Source organism: Ctenopharyngodon idella, chromosome 15, assembly GCF_019924925.1.
Source record: "Ctenopharyngodon idella isolate HZGC_01 chromosome 15, HZGC01, whole genome shotgun sequence".
NCBI lineage: Eukaryota > Metazoa > Chordata > Actinopteri > Cypriniformes > Xenocyprididae > Ctenopharyngodon > Ctenopharyngodon idella.
The window spans coordinates 37,440,449-37,461,448 of NC_067234.1; the positions used below are offsets into that span (position 1 = coordinate 37,440,449).

Below are 21,000 nucleotides of genomic sequence, written 5' to 3' on the forward strand. Positions count from 1 at the left end.
TGAATCACAAAACGCAGACCACAAAACATATCGGACTCCTTTGAATTCTGCACAGAATACTATATCTTAAAGCGATATGGAGGAGAAACGGTTATAGACTCAGCACTGAGGAGTAGAAGAGATAACACCGGTGCAGTGCACCAACATAAATTACACTTTCCAAACTATACAGCCTCAGCTTGACTATGATCACTGTTTTACTTTGGTAACTGTTTCATATTAGATCTAAAAGGGGAATCTATTAGACTGTGGCTATTTTAAACTGTCAAATGCAGCTTTACCAAGCTCAATGGCTCTGGACGAGCTGTGATATAAACGAAACGCTATTGGCTATTTTAAAAAAGGGGAGGAGCTGCTGTCGCGCCCTGTCTTCATGCTTCAGTGGAAGTTATGTCAACACATTGAATAATGCTGTGCGTTTCAAGGCACTTCAGTGGGACTTTAACCTTTGCATGGGTTAAAATATATATGTAATAATATATACAAAAAGTCTGTAAAAATAGGGCACAATGTACTGTATAAATATGAGGGAATTTTCCATGTTGTTTTTTTTACAGGTGTTTTATTTGAATTATGCACTGCATAGTGTTGTGTTTTAGGGCTAACGGAAATTTCCATAAAATTACTGGATAATGTCCTGGCAGAAAACACACTCACACTTTACAGTGTATATATATATATATATATATATATATATATATACACACTCACCGGCCACTTTATTAGGTACAGCTGTTCAACTGCTCGTTAACGCAAATATCTAATCAACCAATCACATAGCAGCAACTCAGTGCATTTAGGCATGTAGATGTGGTCAAGATGATCTGCTGAAGTTCAAATGGGGGTGCGTTTCCCAAAAGCATCGTTAGCCAACTAACATCGCAAGTTCCGTCGTTACTTACATAGTTCGACGATTTGGTGTTTCCCGAAACCATAGTTCAAACGAACATTCGCAAACCTCATCGTAAACTTGTGAGGATGGAACGACAGCTCTCGAGCTGTGATTAGAAGCATAGTTTCTTGTTTTTATGACATGTGGACTTAATAAATCGTTATCTTGAGCAAAATAAGCAAGCTGACATTAAGTACAATGTATGTCTTTTATTTCGAATATATACAAAATCATTTACATATTTTAGTTTGTCAAGAGATTTTAAGCAGCGTTTTTGAAGAGTGTGCATGTGTGTGCGTGCTCTGGTACGTGAGAACGATTGAATCTGGAAATAAACCAAAATAACTGAGAAAAATGAGAATTAGTCCTCAGATGCCATGTCCATAATTTATAGTATTAATTCAATCTCAGACAGATTCATTTAAAGAAGTTATTACTGATTTATTCAACGATGCATCGTACTATGGTAGTGAAGTAGAGTGTTACGGCGTTGTACAGGAAACGCACCCCAGAGCATCAGAATGGAGAAGAAAGGTGAATTAAGTGACTTTGAACGTGGCATGTGAACGTGGCATTGCTGGTCTGAGTATTTCAGAAACTGCTGATCTACTGAGATTTTCACACACAACCTTCTCTAGGGTTTACAGAGAATGGTCCGACAAAGAGAAAATATCCAGTGAGCATCAGTTCTGTGGGAGAAAATGCCTTGTTAATGCCAGAGGTCATCGGACTGGTTCAACTGACAGAAAGGCAACAATAACTCAAATAAGCACTCATTACAGCCGAGGTCTGCAGAAGAGCATCTCTGAACAGACAACAGACAAGCTACAGCAGCAGAAGACACACCGGTGACTCTCCTGTCAGCTGAGAACAGCAAACTGAGGCTACAATTCTCACGGACTCACCAAAATTCGACAATAGAAGAGTGGAAAAACCTTGTCTGGTCTGATGAGTCTCAATTTCTGCTGCGACATTCAGATGTTAGAGTCAGAATTTGGTGTAAACGTCATGAAAGCATGGATCAATCCTGCCTTGTATCAACAGTTCAGGCTGCTGCTGGTGTAATGGTGTGAGGGAGATTTTCTTGGCAACACCAGAGTATTGTTGCAGACCATATCCATCTCTTTATGTACCCTCTTCTGATGGATACTTCCAGCAGGATAACGCACATGTCACAAAGCTCAAATCATCTCAAACTGGTTTCTTGAACATGATGATGAGTTCACTGTACTCAAATGTCCTCCACAGTCACCAGATCTCAATCCAGCTTTGGGATGTGGAGGAACGGGAGATTCACATCATGGATCTGCAGCCGACAAATCTGTGTGATGATATCATGATAATATGGACTAAAATCTCTAAATAATGTTTCCAGCACCTTGTTGAATCTATAAAGCAAAGAATTAAGGCAGTTCTGAAGGCAAAAGGAGGTCCGACCCGATACTAGCAAGGTGTACCTAATAAAGTGGCTGGTGAGTGTGTGTGTGTGTGTATGTATGTATGAATATATATATATATATATATATATATATTTGAACAATATCACACTCGTTGCCGTACGATATGGCTGTATATCAGCACGGATGTGATTCAGCCGTAGGTAATCACAGCGTGCTGATATATAGCCATATCGCACGGCTACTCGTGATATTGCGTTTATACAACAGTTCGACGGCACAACGCGTGTGTAAATAAATAAGAAATAACAACGAAGTGTCTTTAAAACCCTCTTTTGTGCAGAACTACTTCCTTCCGCCACGGATTCAAATCTCAAGTTGACAGTTTGACCAAGCCTAAAACGTCACATTAGAACAAGTAACAAAGGAACGTTGAGTCGCTTCATTGAAGCTTATTGTATTTTGTACAGTATTACACCGTGTCCTAACCAGACGCGATGCGATAAGATTCCAGCGAGGAGCAATTTGACTGTCCACACTAGATGAGATGCAGCAATGAGAAGCGATAAAATCAATCAAAAACCACAGCCAATCAGAAGAGAGTGTGGGCGGGCTCTCTCGGCAAAAGCAGCAGACACAATGAAATGGGCAAATATTACACCATTTAAACATTATTTAAAGTACATTAAGAGTGACTGAAACAATCTTTGTCATAGAATACACTTGTTTGTTCGTGTTGACAGTTTGAACATTCTTGTGCCCATTTATTTATTTTAAAGATCTGAGGTGAATTAGCCAGTGTTGTTTTTATTACAGCTAAAAAGCTGGGAACACAAAATGATATTCAAACTCACATTAAACGCTTTTAACATTAAATAAAGCACAAACAGTACCTGATATTATCATTGCCATACTTTGTGTTGCTGTTCCAGCCGCGACGTCACAGAGAAATAGAAACCGTTTTTTAAAATAGAATCGTCGCGTGTCGCCGTCGCAGCTGGTTAGAACAAAAACTCTGATTAACATGGAAAAGATACCTTTTATTGCATGTTGCTGCGTCGCGTTGCATCTGGTTAGGACACGGTGTTAGAGAGAGAGAGAGAGAGCGAGCTCGGCTGAGCAAGCATTACCCGTGTCTGATATAACATTCATTCCTCAGGTCGATGTCCATAATATTATATCCATTATAAAAAATGTGTTTGAATGTCCGCTGAGGAGAGCGATCTTTGTATTTGTCCTGTTTACAGTTAAGGGAATCTTCCATACCAGCACTAAAACAACGTCCTTTGTTTACAAAAGTCCCTTTCAATTTAAAAGTCTCTTGTGACTGACTCATTCACTCGTAAAGTTTGCCGCCATCTAATGGCGTATTAATGTAACTTTCACTCAATTCATATTATGCACTAATTGACCCTTTCTCAATACCAAATACAACATATTATTTATATAAAAAAATATTTATTGAACAACAATATTTAAATTAACAATGATAGTCATTATAAATGGCAACCGGAAATAAACACAGGTGTACGATTCAGTCAAACGTAAAAAAGCAGTGCTCTACAGGATGCAAGTTAAATAAAGCCTTAATATTAAACATAGCCCAATTCGATTTGCTCAAGAACAAGTAATAGATTAATAAGACCAAAGATTGGCTGTTTTATGTACCCAAAATGAATTATATCTCATGTTTAACCAATATAAGAGCCAGCGCAAATCCCCGAAGCACTGGCCGAGATGAAGCTGTTCTCGGCGGGTACACGAGCACCGAACGGCCGCCTAGAGCTCACATCTCCGAAAACATCTAAACAAATTGTAAAATAGTCAAAATAGTCACTATTATTAAATATGAGTCACATATTTCAGGTCTAAACAACTACATTATAGCCTAAAAAACTCTTAAAACTACAGTTCGTGGTACAACAAGTAATATACATATATATATTATATGATATTTTTTATATAATTTTTACATTTTATTGTTAATATTTTCCCTAAAATGAATCATTCCTTTCTTTTGATTTTGGGATGAAATATGACTTGAATCCTCGTCACGTGCATGTGTGTGTGATCTCGCCTGATCTCACAGTTTTCTCAGATCTACATATGCATTACTGAGCGTGGACACACACACACACACACACACACACACACACACACATTTCTGAGCTCATCTCCCCAGGGTGCTAGAGAGGGATGTTTTACTCATAAAGCTCTGGATTTTGGAGCGTTACTTCTCTCCTCCAGCCCCTGTATTTTAAAGGTGCCCACTCATGTTTTGAATCTCCTATGAAATGCTTTTGAATTACACGGCCTTCCTTCTTATCTGCACAACTCACATTAGCGAGTCCAACAGGCTTAGACACAGAGTCTTTGTCTGACACACGTGAGACACACATTACTGTGTTCAGTCCTCGAGTCTTACCAGAGATTCACTGTTAAAGTCCACACTCAACATCCCATTCGACTGCAGTAATGTGATGTATTTTCAAGTGTAGCAGAGGCGGCACAAGTGTACATTTCAGTTTGATTAAAGATTATGAACACAAACATTCTTACTTTGAGTTTACAGGATCATTCATAACAGGACCAGTGTGGAAGTAAATATTTGAGATGTGATCCTGTTGAAACTGGTTGTTTTTATGCCCTGGGGAATTCTCATATAACATGATCGCATTTATCAGACAGCTGTGGGCAAACATGTTTTCATCTAAAGTGAGAATATTGATCAGACGGACAGCTGAAACCAAATACGGTCAGAATCTGGTCAGCTTCCAGCAAAATGAAGAACAATTGATGAACAAGCTACAGCAGGGAGAAGCAGAATTGCACAGACATGATTTTTTGTGTGTTCTTGTGTTACAGCATCAAACTTCAGCATTAAATTATATAATACGTGTAAAATAACTGTTTTCAATGTGAATATATAGTAAAGTGTAATTTATTCCTGAGATCAAAGCTGAATTTTCAGCATCATTACTCCAGTCTTCAGTGTCACATGATCCTTCAGAAATCATTCTGATATGATGATTTGCTGCTCAAGAAACATTTACGATTATTATCAATGTTGACAACAGTCATATTTTTGTGGAAACTGTGATATAATTATTTTTCAGGATTCTTTGATGAATAGAAAGTGCAAAAGAACAGCATTTATTTGAAATATAAATCTTTTGTGAGATTATAAATGCCTTTACTGTCACTTTTGATCGGTTTAATGCCTCCTTGATGAATAAAAGTATTAATTTCTTGTATGTTCCTCTCTCACACACATGTAATATCGCTGTAAGCTTGAATTCTCTCTCATATTCCGCTCTCAATCCCACACAAGCACACTCATCCCTCTGATCTCTCCTCCCCCTCCATCCCTCCGTTATCCTGCTGCACTCCTCCGCTGCTCCTGTTTTTTTCTCTCCTCATGGGTTTTTCCCTCCTGTCGATTTTTACGGACTTGAACTGAATCAGCGGCAGTGAAATCTTCCTCTGACTCTCAGTAGATTGATTTCTCTCTCTCCTGTCCTTCATTCCTCCTTTGAATATTCTTTCTTGTATCTGAAACATCTGTCCTTTTATCTATCTATTGTTTGTTCGTTCTGTCATTCTATCGTTTGTTTGTTTGTTCTGTTTTATCTATCTATTGTCCGTTCGTTCGTTTGTTCTGTCGTTCTGTCTATCTATCAATCATTCGTTAGTTTGTTTTGTCGTTCTATCTATCGTTCGTTTGTTTGTTCTGTTCTATCTATCGTTCGTTTGTTCTGTTCTTTCTATCTATCTATCGTTCGTTTGTTCTGTTTTTCTATCATTTGTGCTTTATTCTGTTCTATCGTTCGTTTGTTCTTTTTATTTCTATCTATCATTTGTTTGTTTTGTCGTTCTATCTGTTTGTTCTGTTGTTCTATCTATCGTTCGTGCATTTGTTCTGTTCTATCTATCGTTCGTTTGTTCTGTTTTTCTGTCTATCATTTGTGTGTTATTCTGTTCTATCGTTCGTTTGTTCTGTTCTTTCTATCTATCATTTGTTTGTTCTGTCGTTCTATGTATCGTTCATTTGTTCTGTCGTTCTATCTATCTTGTTTGTTTGTTCTGTTGTTCTATCTATCGTTCGTGCGTTTGTTCTGTTCTATCGTTCGTTTGTTCTGTTCTTTCTATCTATCATTCGTTTGTTGTTTTTCTATCATTTGTGCATTATTCTGTTCTATCGTTCGTTTGTTCTGTACTTTCTATCGTTCGTTTGTTCTGTCGTTCTATCTATCGTTCATTTGTTCTGTCGTTCTATCTATCGTTCATTTGTTCTGTCGTTCTATCTATCGTTTGTTTCTGTTGTTCTATCGTTCGTGCGTTTGTTCTGTTCTATCGTTCATTTGTGCTGTTTTTCTATCTGTCATTCGTGCGTTATTTTGTTCTATCCTTCGTTTGTTCTGTTCTTTCTATCTATTGTTCGTTTGTCCTGTTCTATCTATCTATCGTTCGTTTGTTTGTTCTGTCATTCTATCTATTGTTTGTTCTGTTCTATCTATCTATCTATCTATCATTCATTCATTTGTTCTGTTCTATCTATCGTTCATTCGTTCTGTTGCTCTATCTATCGTTTGTTTGTTCGTTCTGTTCTACCGTAGTGCATTCTGTCATTCTATCTATCGTTTGCTCTGTTGTTATATCTATCTATCTATCTATCTATCGTTCTATCTATCGTTCTATCTATCTATCCTTCGTTCATTTGTTCTGTTCTATCATCTATCGTTCATTCGTTCTGTTGTTCTATCTACCGTTGTTTGTTCTGTCATTCTATCTATCATTTGTTCTGTTGTTCTATCTATCTATCTATCTATCTATCTATCGATCGTTCATTCTGTTGTTCTATCTATCGTTCATTTGTTCTGTCATTCTATCTATCGTTCATCCATTTATTCTGTCATTCTGTCTATCTATCGTTTGTTTGTTCTGTTCTATCTATCATTCATTCTGTTATTCTATCTATCTGTCTGTTATTATCTGTATGTGAATTTTTGAATTTCAAATTATTTAAATTTTTCTTGGTTACATTAAATTTTGATTTGCAACTCTGAATCCTGTTCGCTACCTCAATGCAAATTGATTCACTGAAAAAGAATTCTCAATTAAATTCAGAATGGCGCACAACCCTGCATGAAATATCTCGTTATCAACCAAAATAATGTGATAATAATAATGTTCACTCTTACTGCATGTCATTTCTGTTGACTTCCATTTGTTCCATGGAAATTTAGGAGAAAATTTGAGACAAAGTTGATACTAAATGGAACAAAACAAGGAAAGAGCAACATGTGATCAATAAGATGTTCCTGTTGGTGTGTTTCAGCTCTGTTTAATCTGATCCCAGTGGGTTTGCGGGTCGTGGCGATACAGGGTGTGAAGGCTGGACTCTACGTAGCCATGAATGGAGAAGGTTTCCTGTACTCTACGGTAAGAAAACACTCCTCACATCTGTGTGTGTGTGTGTGTGTGTGTTCATGAGGATGCGTGTCTATCATGTCTGTTTTATCTGAAATTCACATTTTTCATGTGGTTATACAATCTGTTTTGTTTCTTTTCTCTGTAGCGTTTGTCGGGGTATGTACTATTATGCAATTTTGGTGTAGTGCGTGTGTGTTTTGTTGTGTGTTTGTAAGTGAGTGTGTGTGTGTTTTGGAAAGCAGGACAGACTGTTATTGTGTTACGGTTGTGGTGTTGTGTGTTTCAGTGTGTCTTTACAAGTTGCAGTGTGTTAATACTGTGTGTGAGGAGGTGTGGTTCGAGTTTTATCGGATTTACTGCAGGTCAGAGCTACAAAATTGTGACAAAGTTATTGAGATATTAATTTATAGCATAAATTTACACTGAGCGTACAGTAGACAGGTAGATACTGTTTGCAGTTTTTAATGTAAATATACAACCTTTTTACTGTTTAAGTGATGTATTTAAAAGAGTTTCCCCTGAATATATTTTATAATTCATGTCTTGTATTAATCTTAAATGTTTTATGTAGTTTTTTTGATAGTTGTATGACTTTTGTTATTCACTTTGTGCTGACATGGTGTTAAAAAATAATAAATAAGGGAAGCAAGAACTGATAAAAATGTCTATGTTGAATGCAATATAAGTTGCTTTTAATAAAAGCATCTGCCAGATGCATAAATGTAAATAAAATTCTACTAACTGCCTTTATTTATTGTGATATCAGAAGATTTTAATTCAGCTCCAAAAACTAGTGAGCTGCCTATCTAGACAACATTTTAAAGTATCACTCATGAAGGTAGGAATAAACAATATGCTTCCTAATAAAATGGCATCCTTCACAGACAGGGCAATCCCAGAATGCATTGCGTCGAGCTTAGAAAAGATGAAAGGTTAGAGAAATTAAAAATGTATTTCATTCTGTACTAAAAATATTAACAATAAATAGTTTAGTTAGGATGCGTCTTCATCTTTAGAAAGTGTTTTTTGCAGTGATACTCATGTGGTGTTCAGCTTTTACGTTTTTGGATGTGTTCAGTGCAGAAAATACAAGTTAAAGAAATATTTTTAACACTAGCTTTCTCTCATGTAGTCTGAAATACAACAGCAAGAACGTTCTGGAAGCGACAGTCATGTGATGGAGAGAGTGAGTCTCTGCTCCTGTCTACATTCATAATTCACAGACTTGTGCTATTAAAGTTTGAAGTATAAGTGTAGCCCCTGAACTACACTGATTCACAAAGAAAGCAAGCTGTGTGATGGTGTTTTAGACACACACACACGTTCGTCTCTGCCATCGGTTTGCTCTGAACAGTGTGAAGGGACTCTAAATGGACTGGTGTGAAGGGACTCATGGCAGCACTATGGACTGCTCTCATGACACAACTTTGAGTAAAATGGCATTTAAAATATATCAAGATATCGATATATTTTCTTATCGGGCCGATAACGATAACATTAAAAATTAACTTATATCGGCCACAATATCGGCATCAGCCAATATATATTAATTTATAATGTTATTGTTATCGACCCAATGAGAAAATTTGTCCGATTTCTTATTTTCTTATCGGGCCGATAACGATAACATTAAAAATTAACATATATCGGCCGCAATATCGGTATCGGCCAATATATGTTCATTTTAAATGCTATCGTTATCGGCCCCATAAGAAAATTTGGCCGATATCTTATTTTCTTATCGGGCCGATAACGATAACATTATAAATTAACATATATCGGCCGCAATATCGGTATCGGCAGATATTAATTTATAATGTTATTGTTATCGACCCAATAAGAAAATTTGGCCGATTTCGTATTTTCTTATCAGGTCCGATTACGATAACATTAAAAATGAACATATATCAGCCGCAATATCGGTATCGGCCGATATATGTTCATTTTTAATGTTAACGTTATCGGCCCAATAAGAAAATTTGGCCGATATATTAAAGCCGATAAATAATGGATTATTTCCTTCAGCTGAGACACTTGTTCAGATGCGCACTGTTTGTAATGATGGTTTTAAATAGCTTGAAATATGATTGAAATCCCTTCAAAAAGGAAATATATCGGCTATCGGCTTTCAAATATAAAGAATTATCGGTTATCGTATCGGCCAAAATTTTCATATCGGTGTATCCTTATTTAAAATCTCCATTGCAACAAACAGTTTTAGCACCATCCAGGCCACACAAGGAAGAAAGCTCCTCTGAATTAAAATGGCTGTTCTGCACATTTTTAGTGTGTTTATTAAATATTTCATGTAATTTGATGATGCTTTCAGAAATTAGAGTCTTGTACTCTCTTTCATTCCACAGAATTTTGCAGAACGTCAGCACAAAATATGGGAAAAAAAACATTATTATACCTAGGTTTGATTTCAAGTTTATTCATGATAAATTGTAATAATTCTGCTTAAGTGTTGAATTGCAAATGCGAATTGACCAAAAACCCAGATTCGCAGTTTTCTCATGCAAAACTGGCCTTTTTACTTTTGAATCAAATGTTCGATTCATGGTTTGATTAAATCAACTTTTTATTGAAGAATTTAATGGAAAATGTGAATGAGAGAATGTCATTGAGCCGCTGCAGATGGCAGCTTGATCTTTTATACAGTATGAGAGTGAACTTATAGAAATGCATATTTAATGAAGGTTGTTATGTAACTTTACACATGTCTATATGTGTGTCAAGATCAGCTGTTCTGGATGTTGTTCTATCTTTGGGGTGAGAAAGTGTTAATTAACTCAGTTTTAGTGTGATAATGAACTTCTGCTAAAGTGTGACAGTCTATGCATGTGTGTGTTTCTTTGTCTGAGTGTGTATTTGTGTTTGTGAGTGTTGTAATGCAGTGTGTGTAAGGGATAATTGAATGTACAGTGAGGTGATAATGCAGCTGTGATAATAAGTGACCTTTAGTTTTATGAAGAAGTCAACCGTGCTGTGGTATAAGAACATATATTTGAACTCTGTAAAAATTGTTCAACATACACAAATTCTTCTTTGTGTACTTCACCATGGGCTGATATTTGTTTAATATTCACAAATAAATGTAATGAATGTTCATTTGTCATTGGATAGATTTTATTCATATGCATTAACCCTTTCTGAGCAATCATAAACGTGCATTTATAATTTAAGCCAATCACAGTTTGTTTCACAATAATTAACCTTGATAGTTTTATGTTTTGCTATTTTATGTATATTTGTGAACTGCCTTCCATTTATTTGTAAATACACAAATATCAGCCCATAGATTGGTGGTGTTGTAATTCGTGTTTATTATATTTTACTGAGAGTGTTCAGCAGTTTTATGGTCTGGCTGTTGTAGATCAGGGCGAGAAGGGTTGTGTGAGTGTGTGTGAGGTTTTCTACTGGTTATTTAGTGGTGACGTTTAATCTGCTAAAGTGGTATGAGATGCTGAGATGGCAAAGAAAGCACATCTCCTGTACTTGTGTGTGTGTGTGTGTGTAATATATACAGTAGGGTTCAAAAGTCTGAGACCACATTGAAAATATGAGAGATAAACAAATACTTGGAAATAAAGTTTAAAACATAGACACGTTATGATGTTTCACTGTTGAGGAGACTTATCAAATGTAAGGAAATGATTGACATTGATCATGTGATTGATCATTTGTACAGATGGTCAGATTTTCTTGCTTCCATTGACCTAGCTAACAGGGAATGTTCTCAGAGCTTTGAAAAGGGTGTAGCTGCAGCCTGGAGATCTCCAAAAGGGGCGTGGCTTCCTCACATTGACTGACAGACACATGACACGTATGAGTGATTTGTTTTTCAGCGCAAACTCCGCCCCTGCAGCCGATTCTAAAGATTTCATTGGTCTTGTCAATCACAGTGCTACACCCCACTTCGACAGTCTGTAACTCCCCAACCGGACCTCGCTGGACATCGGAAGCTTTTTAGTTGCACTCAGCGTCACTGCCCTTTCCTACCCTGTGAATCTCAAGTCCCGGGACACCTCTGTCATTTAGAACAGTGTTTCTCAACTGGTGGGTTTGCAGAGTGTCCACAGTCAAAGAAACATGTTTTTTTCTGAATCGAGACTTTTATTTTGAAAGGCATGACTAAAAGCTGTTGACTCTTCTGTCAGACTCATTTAAGTAAAGAGTGCCTGAGTGAAACGTGTTGTCCTGATTCAGTGTCTGCGGTCAGATGAGATGCTGTCAGGTTATATGTCACTGTCATTATTCTAATGTTATTTTCGTATTTAATATATGCCTAATTTTTTATGTAAGATCAATTAATCTCTCAGCGAGAAACAGTGTTTAATTTACAACCTTATATTTTGAAATGTAAGCCAACGACATTAGTTCGAAGTGAAAGTCTTTGTGTGTGGAAACTCCGCCCCTTTTGGAAGTTCCAGTCAAAGAAACAACATGTTTTTTTCTGAATCGAGACCTTTATTTTGAAATATGTGCATGAAAGCTGTTGACTCTTCTGTCAGACTCATTTAAGTAAAGAGTGCCTGAGTGAAACGTGTTGTCCTGATTCAGTATCTGCGCTCAGATGAGATGTTGTCAGGCTGTATGTCACTGTCATAATTCTAACAACATTTTCGTAAATTGTTACAAAATAAAAGTCTCTTACCTCAGAAAAACGAACTTTCCTTTCAGACGTAGCGCGCACTCTTCAATTGCACGCTCTGTATATCACTTCACTATATATAAAGCGCAAAATAAATTACGATCATGCAACATCGTAGTTACATTATTAATTAGTAAGTCATGAAATCACCAAAAAGTACCGTCCGAACGCCACATGCCATGAGCCCCAGGATCCCCTCTTACGGAGCTATCACTCCACAAAGATGAACATTCGATTGGTTAAATCTTGATAAAAAATAAATATAGATTTATTTATATAGGCATATTTATTTATATAGTTAACAAACTTTTATTTTGAAATATAATTCCTCATTAGCTGGAAGTGAATGTCTTTGCATGTGGAGACTCCTCCTCTTTTGGAGGTAATGCCCACTTTTAGAGTTAACGCCCCATTTTGGAGTTATTTATTCTGCATTAATACCTTAACCAAGTTTAGTGTTTTGTTCTTCCCTCATATTTAAAATATTTTAAAAAAATCTAAAATATTTTCCTCATATTTGATGGCTTAATCGAACTTATAGGGTCAATAAAAACAAATATCCCCTCTGGACATCACTTTTGGCCACTACTGTATATAATAAATACAAAACATAACCTGTGTCAGGTGTTGGTGTGTGTGTTTTTGTTCACCTGGGGTGTTTTCTGCTCTGGTTGACGGCAGTCTCCACCCTCTCCACCTGTGCATGCAAAAGACTTGATAAAGAAACTGGGACAAAGACTATAAAGACACACACACACATTGTGTTTTAACATCTCTCTCTTCTCTCTGTCTCTCTCTTTCTGTCCATCTGTAGGACGTGTTCACAGCGGAGTGTAAGTTTAAAGAGAGTGTGTTTGAGAATTATTACGTGATCTACTCGTCTACGCTGTACCGCCAGCATGAGAGCGGACGCGCCTGGTTCCTCGGACTCAATAAAGAAGGAACTATCATGAAGGGAAACCGGGTCAAGAAAACTAAACCGTGTTCACACTTTGTGCCCAGACCCATTGAAGGTGAGGACACACACACACACACACACACAAATATATGCATAAGTAGGGCGGGGTGATGTATGAAATATTAACAATATGATATTATTTTGTTGACAATGTTAGAGTAGATTTATAAGTATAAGTGTGTGTTCACACTTGTAGTTCAGTTCTCTTGGTTCTTTTGGTCTGAACCAAAAAAGAAAATAATATATTTATTCTTGATTCACTTAGCATTCACACTGCCATTTTTAAGACCAAACCTAAAGATACAAAACAAAAAATATAGCTGCAAGCAACGATGACGGGTCCAAGCTCTGGCTCCAACGCCACCCCGTTAGCTTCAGGGCAGCTGTAAAGGACGGGCAATATGCATTTAAAGTGGGTAAATGTAAAAAGACTATGTCAAAGTCATTTGAATGTGCCACATTTACTGCAGCCAGCTGCATACCTGATAAAAGGATTATGTCTGAACAATTTTGTTTTCAGTCTAAACATTGTTTTCTGCAATAAGAGTTTCTTCAACCCTGTTGATAAAATAGGCCTATGCTGCCATCTAGCAGTTATACTATGTATGACATTTGATTTTTTTTTATTCAACCAGATAGCAGTAATCTGCCTTTTTTAACTTATACATACTTCTTGAATTTGGCTTTTATGTCGTTCAGAACTCACCGAACATCCAAAACAATATGTGCGTACATATGATGGTATTTTTACCAGCTAAGAACTCATAAAGAGCTTATAAAATGTGTAAATGAGTCAAAACAGTGGCAGGAACTCCTCTGTCACACACAAAGATCTGCTGCATCTCTGATTTCAACCTTAGTTGAATAAAATGTTTGAAAAGTATTAATAATTTACACAAATTAGTTTTTGACTGTTTGTTTGAATGAATCAGTTCAAAATTCAAGCTAAATTCATTTGTCATTACTCAGTCAGAAATATTCTTTGTGTGGCATTTTAATTGCATAAAAATGTTTTAGCAAATTATTTAGCCCACGTAGATAAAAATTGCTGTTTATTTCCTTTTTTTAATCACTGCCTATTAATAAAGCTGTAATAATATAACTATTCTTCCTTGTGATAATTGATTGAAATAAAGATTTCTACTGCATTTTATTTTTTAAACATTTAAAATATTATTTATTACATATCTTTTATTTTATCTAGGGACGCAGGATATATCGGCCGCAATATCGATATCGGCCGATATATGATCATTTTTAATGTTATCGTTATCGGCACAATAAGAAAATTTGGCCAATATATTAAAGCTGATAAATAATGAATTATTTCCTTCAGATGCGCAGTGTTCGCCTTGATGGTTTTAAAAAGCTTGAAATATGATTGAAATCCCTTCAAAAAGGAAAATACAGTTAAGTGCAACATGCGCAGCGCAAGTCTGTCATATAGACTACATAAAGAACATTATAATTGTGTGCTTGGGACATGGATTTTAATGGTGAGACTTTTGTTTTTCTAATCAGTCTCTCAAAAATTATATAAAAATCTTGATTTAGATTTATTGGCCAGTATAACAGTTATCAGCTTTCAAATATAAAGAATTATCGGTTATCGGTATCAGCCAAAATTTTCATATTGCATCCTTAATTTTATTATATTTCACATCACTGGCAATTTGCTTGAAATGATGATTCCTTTGCAGTAGGGATGCACCGATATGAACGTTTTGGCCAATACCGATAACCGATAATTCTTTATATTTAAAAGCCGATATATTGGCCAATAAAAAAAAATCCAAATTTTTGAGAGCCTGATTACACAAACAAAAGTCCCACCATTAAAATCCATGTCCCAATCACACAATTATAATGTTCTCATTATAATATTATGTAGTCTATATGACAGACTTGCACTGTACATGTTGCACTTAACTGTATTTTCCTTTTTGAAGTGATTTCAATCATATTTCAAGCAATTTAAAACCATCATGGTGGACAGTGTGAGTCTGAAGTGTCTCAGCTGAAAGAAATAATCCATTATTTATTGGCCTTAATATATTGGCCAAATTTTCTTTTTGGCCGATAACGATAACATTAAAAATTAACATATATCGGCCGATATGGAGGCCGATATATCGTGCATCCCTACTTTGCAATGTGTGTGTACATATAATGATCAAAAGACTGACAAATATTGAGAATTAGTTTATTCTGCTCACATTATATATTTATATAACTTGGAAATTTGACAATTTTCAATTTTTCAATTGAACTGTTCACTCAAATACTGTTCATTTGTAATAAAAAATTAGACAATAATACTACAAAATTTTTTTTGGACCGCACTCTTATTAATGCATCACTAAACACACTAAAACACACTAAAAACACTTCTGTTTACTAATAATGTTCTATATGTGTTTGTTTCTGTCTCTCAGTGTGTATGTATAAGGAGCCGTCGCTGCATGAAATTGACGAGAAGCAGCGGTCCAGGAAAAACTCAGGAACTCCCACTATGGGCACCAGGAAAGAGTTGAACCAGGACTCTACCGATCATGAAGGCTCATAGCCACACACACACACACACACACACACACTGACCTGTAAATGTACACACACACACTCACACACACGGTGACCCCTGGAGCTGAATGCTTTCTTACACCCCAACAAACAACAGCAACTTCAGCATCGACAAACATCAAACGAAACAAATATTAATGAAGTAACATGAGAAAAAACTAAACAAAAAACAAAACAAAAACAAAGCTGAATTCTTGCCTGTGAGAATATTTTAGGAGTATCTGATAATCAGGACATGATTTTACATTTTATGCAAAGTCTGGCAAGAGTCTGTTCGCGTCACGTGCTCGTGGGAGACGCGGGAGGGTGTTTCTTTTGGGAGTCTGAGCTTTAAGCCATGTTCGATGATCATGTTGATTTATGAATGCCAAAAGCACTTTCACTCACTGCTATATGTCGCTCACCTCATCAATATGGAATGTTCGCATCGATTGTGTACTCCAATCATTGCTCTGTTTTTTATTCTGAGTGGGAGGGGCTTGTGAATTCTGCTCTCTGATTGGCTAAAGTGGGAAGGGTTCAGGAATTGCTCTGCTGATAGGCGCTGACAGTCATGTGACTTTACAGATCTGCTTCATCTCATTCCACTGTATGAAATGTGTTAAAGGGTCATATTCTACACTTCTGTAGCATTGTACTTCATATCCCCACTTATAATCATACTCACCGTTCAAAAATGTCTAATTTTTTGACCTTTCAAATGAAACAGACTTGCTACTGTACCTTTAAGACTTCTATATGTAAATGAACTGTTATGATTGGTAAACATCAACATACCGGTGTAGTTCATAATGTCGTTTATTAGAGCGAGTCACTGGATGCTGGATAGATATAAATGTGGGCGGTGATATGTTAATGAGCCTATGGTTATGATGTCATAATGATTACGACTTCTGAACGACCCAGGAAATGGCGTAGTGAATGTTACGGATATCTACAGACCACATCAAAAAAGCGAGAAAAATTTTTTTCCGTGATGTCATGTGGTGTCTCAAATGTACTTAAAATCAAGCAGGGGGAGAGTGACGTATGGAAGCTTGTTTCCGCCACTAAATAAAAAAATAAAAAGGTCATTGCGACTTTTTATCTCACAATTCTTACTTTTTTCTCAGAATTGCGAGATTTAAAAGTTATAAAGTCAGAATTGCGAGTTATAAAGTCAGAAGGGCAAGTTATAAAGTAGGAATTGTGAGTTAAAGTCAGAATTGTGTGTTATAAAGTCAGAATTGCGAGATATAAAGTCGGAATTGCGAGTTATAAAGTCAAAATTGCGAGATATAAAGTCAGAATTGCGAGTTATAAAGTTGGAATTGCGAGATATAAAGTTGGAATTGCGAGTTATAAAGTCAGAATTGCGAGATATAAAGTCGGAATTGCGAGTTATAAAGTCAGAATTGCGAGATATAAAGTCGGAATTGCAAGTTATAATTTCGGAATTGCGAGATATAAAGTCAAAATTGTGAGTTATAATTTCGGAATTGCGAGATATAAAGTCAGAATTTGACTTTCTCGCAATTGCGTTTTTATCACGCAATTCTGACTTCATATCTCGCAATTCTGATTTTATAATGCGAGATATAAACACAATTGCGAGTTATAAAGTTAGAATTGTAAATAGTCGTAATTCTGACTTTCTCCCAGTTGCGTTTTCATCACGCAATTCTGACTTTATATCTCGCAATTCTGACTTTATAACGCGCAATTCTGATTTTATAACACAATTCTGACTTTATATCTCGCAATTCTGACTTTATAACGTGCAATTCTGACTTTATAACGCGCAATTCTGATTTTATAACACAATTCTGACTTTATAACTCGAGATATAAACACAATTGCAAGTTATAAAGTCAGAATTGTAAATAGTCTCAATTCTGACTTTCTCGCAATTGCGTTTTTATCACGCAATTCTGACTTTATAACTCGAGATATAAACACAATTGCGAGTTATAAAGTCAGAATTGCATTGTATAAACTCAATTGAGTGTTTAAAGTCAGAATTGTGAGATATAAACTCGCAATTACCTTTCTTATTTTTTATTTCATGGCGGAAACTAGCTTCCATAGTGATGTCATGATGGCGATGATGTCACAAAGAATGTGAGGGAATTTTACGTTCAGTAAACGGAAGCGTCTGCTCTCATTTCACCATGGGCCTCCTGTTTTAAACCCTTCTCTCCGAGAGATCGGGGTATTTTAATCCTGCCAAAAGCACAGACTGCCCTCTGAGTATCTGAACTGGACTAAACCACTTTAAACCGGCACACAGCGTGTGTGTTAGCAGAGGATATACTGCCCTAGCTTCCCCTCACTCAGTGTTTTTTTAATCACTCCTCCTTAACTGTGTTCGGAATGGAAGACTAGCACACTGCTTACTGCGCAGTATATACTGAATACTGCCTCATATATTTTAAAAATAGTGTGTGAAACAGTGCACTTGCAATGGTAAACGTTTCAAGCTGTAGTGTACTACATTTTTGTCACTATGTTGCATGTGTAATTCAGCAGGTGGCGAGTTACCATCTCTGAAATAAATACGGTTTTGCATGTTTAATCCAATTTTGTGTAAGATGTCCAATCAAAAAATGAGTCAAGAAAAGTGTAGTTCACTGTAAATGAAAGGTTGAATGCATTGCATTGTGACTAATTTGAATTAACAACTAAATTGAGTAGAGCTGAAATTGAGTTTTGCAACATTAATACTGTTATTTTCTTGTTTATTACTGTGAAGCTGCTTGGAAACAATCTGTGTTGTATATAAATAAATGTGCCGCTTAGCTTTAGGAGAATGTCTCATGCCATGCGTACAGAACATTTGCATACTGTATACAGTATACATACTATATACTGCAGAAATAGTGAGATTAGTGTGCTGGTATGCCATTCTGAACACAGCCACAAGGAAACTGTCGCTCAGCATGTTTCTGATTGGTCACTTGAGTCCAGGTTCCTTCCCCTTTAAATGTGATCTGCCTGTTGATTGGTCAGATCCATCGATGTAAGGCCAGCTGTCGTTGAACACTGGGTTTATGAGACGTCTTCCATTAGTGGAGCTGCACCAGCATCTACAAGGGGGTCAAAGGTCAGGGTCCCGTTAGCGGTATGAGAGACTAAAGATGTCTGCCTGATTATTGCCATGCTGAAATGATCTTCTGCTGACCTGAGAAGTTACTTTGTGTTTGCTGATGTTTGCACCTTAAATTCTGAACACGTTCATGTTCATTATGTAAAGAGATCTGAATAAAGCATTAAACCTGCCACAGGAGGAAAATATCATTTAAAAATAAAAAAAGATTAAACTCTGCTCTGATTTCAGGTGTTCTTTCTGCCGTCAGCACAAATACACCATCAGTACTTCAGCTCTGTTCCCAAACCTGCTGATCCGCCTTGCTTAATGCTCACAATGTTCAAGAAGTCATGCTTTGGTAAATCTTCATTTTGACATAAAAAAGTCATATTAATGACATACTAAGTCATAATTATGACATAAAAAGTAAAAACTATGAGACTAAAAAGTCGTAATTATGAAATGATGCGTCATAATTGACTTTTTATGTCATAATTTTGACTTTTTAATGTCAAAGTTAGACTTTTGATGAAAAGATTTAGATTAATAAGTTTCTGCATCAAACATTGTCATAATTTTGACTTTTTAATGTCAGAATTATGACAAGTCAAATCTGACTAATTGAAATTATGACATAAAAAGACGAAATTATGAGATAAGTTGAAATTATGATACTCAGAATTTCAATTAAAAGTCAAAATTATGACATACTAAGTCATAAGTATGGCATAAGAATGTGACATGACAAATTGAAATTATGACAAAAAGTCAAAATTATGATAAAAAAGTTGAAATTATGACATAAGTAATGAATATGAGATAAAAAGGTGAAATTATGACACTCAGAATTTCAATTAAAAGTCAAAATTATGGCAGTAATTATGACGTGAATATGACATAAGACATAAATTGAAATTATGACATAAAAAGTCAAGATTATGAGATAAAAAGTTGAAATTATGACTTTCTATGCCATAATTATGACTTTTTATGAAATAATTTTGACTTTTTAATGTCATAATAATGAGTTGTCATCATTTGGATTTTTTTAAGTAAGAATTTTGATTACAAGATTTAGATTAAAAAGTAGAAATTATGACATTCTAAATCCTAATTTTGAAATTAAGAGATAAAAAGGTTGGAATTATGACTGTCATAAATATGAGATAAAAAGTTGAAAGTATGACACTTAGAATTTCAGTTAAAAGTTAAAATTTTTATATACTAAGTCATTATGACAATATGACAAATTGAAATTATGACAAAAAGTCAAAATTATGAGGTAAGGTAGAAATTATGACATAATTTCTGTCATAGAGACATGCTGAGACTGTCTATAAAACAAAAGGCTTTGACAAAAAGAGGCATCCACCATCTTTTAAAGGACAGATTTATAATAAATTAAAACTTTCTCTTTAAATGCAGATGTCACACTGTCTATTATGACATGTCATAAATCTAAGTAATAATAATGAGATTAAAGAGTTAAAATTATGACTTTCTATGTCATAATTATGACTGGTCTTAATTTTGATTTTTTAAGTCTGTCTTAAAGTTTTAATTATGAAATAACTGTCATAATTTTGACTTTTTATGTCAATTATGACAAGTTGAAAAGTTGAAATTATGACAAGAAGTCGAAATGATATATATAAAAAAAGTCAAATTATGAGAAAAAGGTAGAAATTATGACATACTAAGTCATAACTGAGTAATAATTATGAGATTAAAAAGTTGAATAATTATGACAAGTTGAAATTATTAGATGAAAAGGTTGAAATTTTACTGTCATAATTTCATCTTTTTGTGTCAATTATGATTTTGTCTGTTTTATTGAAGTTGTCATTCTAACTCTACTCTCATAGAATTAGAATGATTATTAAAACCTTATGGTTATATAGTTATTGTTATCATATTTGGTGTGAACGGGCCTTGAGTCTCCATTAATACCTTATAGCAGAAAACGATCTCTTTTATGTTTGGAGAATCTGTTCAGTGTTCACACAGACACACAAGTGA

At 35.5% G+C, this 21,000-nt stretch overlaps 1 protein-coding gene across 4 annotated transcripts in view; it reads left to right on the plus strand.

Annotated features, from left to right (window-relative positions):
• The window catches only part of fgf12b (fibroblast growth factor 12b), a 52,723-nt gene extending 33,505 nt beyond the window's left edge, over positions 1-19,218 (plus strand). For all 4 annotated transcript variants that reach the window (XM_051861903.1, XM_051861901.1, XM_051861902.1 and 1 more), the window contains exons 3-5: positions 7,628-7,731; positions 13,191-13,389; positions 15,770-19,218. In XM_051861903.1, coding sequence (XP_051717863.1) covers positions 7,628-7,731; positions 13,191-13,389; positions 15,770-15,900 — 434 coding nt within the window. In that variant the 3' untranslated portion in view covers positions 15,901-19,218. The remainder of the gene's footprint in view (positions 1-7,627; positions 7,732-13,190; positions 13,390-15,769) is intronic.
• The last annotated feature ends 1,782 nt before the right edge of the window (positions 19,219-21,000 follow it).